This window comes from Poecilia reticulata, linkage group LG14, assembly GCF_000633615.1.
Source record: "Poecilia reticulata strain Guanapo linkage group LG14, Guppy_female_1.0+MT, whole genome shotgun sequence".
Classification (NCBI taxonomy): Eukaryota; Metazoa; Chordata; class Actinopteri; order Cyprinodontiformes; family Poeciliidae; genus Poecilia; species Poecilia reticulata.
Genome location: NC_024344.1, coordinates 17,774,870 through 17,780,451, shown reverse-complemented (window position 1 = coordinate 17,780,451; position 5,582 = coordinate 17,774,870). Strand labels below are relative to the sequence as shown.

The 5,582-nt window shown below is 36.9% G+C and overlaps 1 protein-coding gene across 1 annotated transcript in view; it reads right to left on the bottom strand.

The window, feature by feature from the left end:
* Positions 1–3,094: 3,094 nt before the first annotated feature.
* med13a (mediator complex subunit 13a) overlaps positions 3,095–5,582 on the bottom strand; it is a 94,072-nt gene continuing 91,584 nt past the window's right edge. Inside the window, exon 30 of the mRNA XM_008428196.2 lies at positions 3,095–4,192. Coding sequence (XP_008426418.1) covers positions 4,060–4,192 — 133 coding nt within the window. The 3' untranslated portion in view covers positions 3,095–4,059. The remainder of the gene's footprint in view (positions 4,193–5,582) is intronic.

Sequence of the window (5,582 nt, the reverse complement as noted above, 5' to 3'; positions counted from 1 at the left end):
GAGATCTGACATTGACAGACTGCTTGTCGAGTTCGTTCAAGCATCAAACTTATTGTTGCGCTTTAAAATCCCAACATAAGCAGATTAAAATGTCCTCGTTAATTTTATTTTATACTTTTTTATTATCACATGGATACTAATAATTCATGAGGTGGGTTTGACACTTTTTGTTTTTTTTACATTTTAGTCTCAACACAAAGCGCAAGGATATATATGTATATATTTGCGGGAAGAAATCTCTTGTCATTAAAAAGGCTGCATATTTCTCCTTTAAATTGTGTCACATTTGTATGGAAAATAATTTTTTTAGGTTGAACAATCTAGAGTTGTGGGGTTTCTTAGGCGTGCAGTTAGTTCTTGCATGACCAACACAACCCAAAAGATGTCTTCCTGCAGCAATGTGTGACCAAATGCTGTTGTAGATTCTGTCATCCAGGACACAACAATCCAAAGGGCTTAAGTAGAAGTTTATCTATAGCTGGAAGGAAGCAGTTAGATAAGCTCATCAGGAAGACCAGCTCTGTCCTGGGATGCTCCCCGTCCTGACCTGACACTGCAGGTGGTGGGAGATGGAACAACTCTGACTGAAATACATAACATCACTGTTGGACAATATCTCCCACCCCATGCATGAAGCTGTTGCAGAGCTTCAGTGACAGAGTGGTGGTGCATCCTAGGTGCACAACGTTGCAGGGGATCCTTCCCTCCAGCAGCTGTAAGACTTTGTAAGTCACTGCTCCCAACAAACTGAAATTATTGCATCCCTGCTGTTTGCTGCAGTTTTCCTAATTTTAAACAGTGTTTTTATGCACATAGAAACACATTTACAATGTTGTGCTTTTATTTTTCTTTAAATTACATGTCAGTTTCACATTTCTTTTAGTCAGAATATGCTCATTTTAATTACTGTACCCTATCAGTTTGTCTATGTCGTAAATTTGGCCTTACTGTACAGTCCCTTATTTTTTATTTTAATATTTCTTATCTTTGTGTGAATATGTTTGCTTCCACTTAATTTTAACTTGCTGCTGGTACACTTGAATTTCCCCTAATGTGGGTAATATGGTCATTTATATTCTCCTGTTGTTTTTTTTTTCAGACATTTTGGATCTTTGCTATGGTAGAAATCTAATGTCTTATTCAAACTTCAATGAGACAAATCAACAAACAATTCAGTAGCAGAATTTAAACTGGTATTGGCAGACATGATTTGGCCAACTGCAATGGTCTAAGCTTACTTGTCGTCTCTAGCAGACTCCACTGCAGAAGAAAAATACAAAATGAATTGCTGTGAACACACTCAATTTTTGAAGGATCATCACAACAACAACACTGTGGCTAAAGTGAAGTTTGCAGGTGGGAAAGTTGTGGTTTGGGTTGACTTTAGTTGCCTGAGCAGGAATCGGGGTTGATGAGCCTCCTCTGGAAGAATTTTTCTGCCATAATCCAAGAGCACACATTTTCAGTCTCAAAGCAGGGGTTCATGTCTTTTGTTCTCGAAATTTGTAATACTTTTGCTCACATTTTTATTTTGAGAGTAGAACTTTCTTCTCAAAACTTGTAATGCTTGTACTCAAAACTACTTCTTGCACTCACGCTTAGTCTCTACTCACTTAACATTGAACTGCCTTTTGGCACAGTCGCTTGGCAACCTCTTAGCCAATAGAATGTAAGTGTTGTACTGGGTGCGTTTGTTTCCTTCTATTGGGTGTGCCTGTGTGGCTACTGTTGATTGCATCAACCTGCGCCACCCACTGGATGTAGGGAGAAACGACGTCAGCTTTCTGCTCTATGCGTAGTACTAAATATCTGCCAGCAGTGTGCTACTAATCGTTAACAGCTACTGATCTTAGATGGATGAACAAACTGCTGCCCATCTATCTAAAAGTCCTGCTTTCAAAATGAAAATGTAAATAAAAATAGTAAAGTTTTAGGAACAAAAGACATCAAATCCTGCTTTCAGACAAAAAATGTGTGCTCTTGGATTATGGCAGCAAAATTCCTCGGTAGTCTCCCTTTCTGTCAGTGGGTGGCAACTACCACAGCTGACTGGACCTGCAAAGATAAACTCCCAGCACAACTCAAAGAGAACACAATAGAAAACCTTTCAAGATTTGAGGACAATTTGTGTGGGGAAAAATAGGTCAAAAATCACTCCTGAGCTCTAAAAACAGGACATGTCTTCTCCTGCCTCTTCTCTGTTACCTTTACAGCCACAGCGAGTCATCCTCCTCCATCTAACTTCTTCAGCGTCCTCAAACAGGACAGGTCTAGAAGTTGTCATTGTCAAAAAAGGCTTTTCCACCAAATATTTAATACATTTTATTTAAAGTGTGTTCAACACGCATTCAGTGTCACTTTGGTGAGAGTTTTGTCAGTTGCCCCAATTTGAAAGATGTAACAATGACATGAAACTGGAAGTCATTCTTGCTCAATTTCTACAGTAAATTATAAAATAGTTCAAGCTTTCACTGTGGTTCATTAAATGTACTCTGGTTGCGTAACAGAAAGCCCACTGACTGTGAGGCTGACATGATATATTCACTTAGTGCCAAAGTACAAGACAATGAAATAATTACATATTAACTAAAACACTTGCATTTTGAATACATTTTTGACATTTAGCTGCATATTTAACAAAATATTTCGATTAAATGACATTTAAATTCTCTTTTTATGATTTCATTAAATTGAATTTTGGCACTTAAGCACCTCTATAGGCAGGACACCCACATTAAAACAGCAAACTTTTCACTTTTCTGCCACGATAAAATTAAATACAAATGTAAAACCTGTGAATATAGGTTTTTAGCATCAAAAGAGTTTGACCTACTCTATTTACAGTCTTCAGACTGTCACATAGCAACAGTCTTTAGTCAGAGGCCTCTTCAGATTTGTTGCGAGACTGACTGCTAGCAGATGTCCCTCCAGCCAACGGCGCCATCATCCACGACGACACTCTGAAGACACTTGCATGATTTGAGTTGCATTTAATTTCTTTGGAGTAAAGAAAGTATTTTTGGATTGAAGTTTCACTTGATTGCACATCACAGTTCACCCACCGGCCCAAAGCAATGAACACCAGTACAGGAAAATAAGTTGACACACTTTATTCCTAAAACAGAAGCCACACCATCAACAGCTGGCGTGGGATTCATATATAATTATTTATATATATATTTATATATTGCAGTTTGGTTTTTGTGTCTAAATGTGTGGTATAAAATATTATATACAACAATGTACCTCTTTATTTGAACACAGTGAAGTTCATTGCTGTACAAGTCCTCTGTAGCTACAGCTTTGCTGCAAGTCCTTCATGCTCAAAGGCATGAAACATAATTCTCCACTAATTCTTCTGTACATTGTGACAATACAAATATTCTGTCTCCATTACAAAAAATAATACTCTAAAAGCAACCTACTGGGACTTTTATTTTTATGGAGTTTTTCCTTTTTTTCCGGTTTCTCTTATTAAGACGATTAACTTATGTCTGAGACCAATTGCTTTAAAGCAGGAAGGCTGATATAAACCTTCATTTTTAATATATAAAAGGTAAGAAATATGACAATTTATACATTTAGAAACTTACAATAAATAAGATAGATGCAGGCATTTTTCATTTGGATACTATTTCATCTAAAGCCTTAAAAAGGAATTTCTCGTATGAAAACCAGAGATCCATTTTTGTTGAGTTTTTTTTTCCTAGATCAAATATGTCCCTTTTCTTCCAATAGCTTTACAGATAAACTCTCTAATACGGACTGGCCAGTGACTCTGCTGCCATGCTACATTACCATGACAAGAAATCTGTCATTTCTCTCACGCTCATTTATCGGGACTCTGCTTCGAGCTCCTCCCGTCCCTCCGCTCTCCGTTACTCCCTTGTTGCCAACGAGTCGACTCTGTGGACCTGTAGCAGCCACAGGGAGATGGGAAGCAGGGACTCCATCTGGGTACAGGATCCAGCTCTGTACTCCCGGTGTTGTCCTCGCACGACGCGACCGGTTGCTTTGCTCCCTCTCTGAAACGCGTCTCCGCCGCCAACGGGCCGCTGGTTACAACATGGTCATGATGAAGTTGTACATCTGGTTGAGCACCACAAAGTGAATAGGCAGACATGATCTTCGGTCCTGCGTTGCCGGGTCGCACGTCAGCCAGGAGAGAGCGTTGTACTGCTCCAGCACAAATCTGCTCCGACACACACACACACACACACGCACACACACACACACAAACTCAGTTGTGTTCTCATTCAATTTAAAAAGAAGCTCTGAAAATCTATGCAGCAACTAGGTCTGGGTGATGTGGCTTAAAAGAAAAAAAGAAATTCAGATTTTTTTACTTCATACCAGATACGATTTTAATTGATTATTGTTGCTCGGGCTGAGCAATAAATCGATTTTTATCAACTAATCAACATTTTGGCTTTTCAAGATAAAATTTTTGGAAAATCTTTTCTTTTTTCTACCAGTAAACTTTTTGTGTTTCCATAGTTCAGAGTGATGACAGAACAAGTCTGACAGGCATGTTTTAAAGCTCCTATTTATTTGGACTTAGAATATTAGGGCAGTTATTTTAATATGATTTTTTTAAATTGCCAGAATAAAGTCATAATGTTAGTAATTTTATGAGAACAAACACAAAAATCTAAATTAAAAAAAGGAATGTTGAGCATCTTGTGAAGTTGTGTGTCTTGTATTGGTTTTACAGGTAAAGAAATACTTTGTCTTTTAACACATCAGAATCAAATCATTTGTATCAAAGACTTTGAAACGGTTGAGTTTGTCTATTTCGAAAAAAGAACCACACTGATTGACCCGGTGGTGTCATGAAAAGAAAGTGAGAAAAAAGATAAATCGATAAAAACTGTAAAATGGATATGGTGTGAAAGATTTTATTTTTAAGCCATATCACCCATCCCCTAATTACAAATGACCCCCAATTTCAAGTTAGTTGATGTAAAAACCACATTTACAAAGATTTGTAAAAGTGGCTTTTACTTCCATCCTCCCTTCTATGAAGGTGTATTAGGGCTATGAGAGTTTTTTTTTTTTAATTACTAGAACATAATTATAATATTGGCAGAATAAAGATGCAGTTTAGCAGAAGTAACGTCTCAATATTATGAGAAAAAAAGTTGTTTTAATAAGAAAAAAGCTACAATAAAGTTATCAAAATATGATGTTACTACCAGAGTACGTGGGGTTCTTTCTTCAAAATAGACACACGTTTTCACAATCATTTCAAAATCCTGCTGCTGATAATAATTTGATGCTTATGTGTTAATAAATTATGTATTTCTATTAAGTATCTTAAACCAAAGTGTAACTTCACAAAAAGCTCAACAATCCTCAATTGTACGTGGGGCTTGGAACCCGTTGAGAACTGCTTGCAGTTCTAGTAATTTTTTTACTGTCTTGTTGGAGTACTCATAAAATTACTACTTTATTTCCTAATATTACAACTGTATTCCGGTAATTTTATGACTTTATTCTTGTAATTAAAAAAATAAAAACATCCCAGACTGGCCCAAATATTCTGTCGTATCTGAATATGAATTTAAAGTCTAAATAGAAGC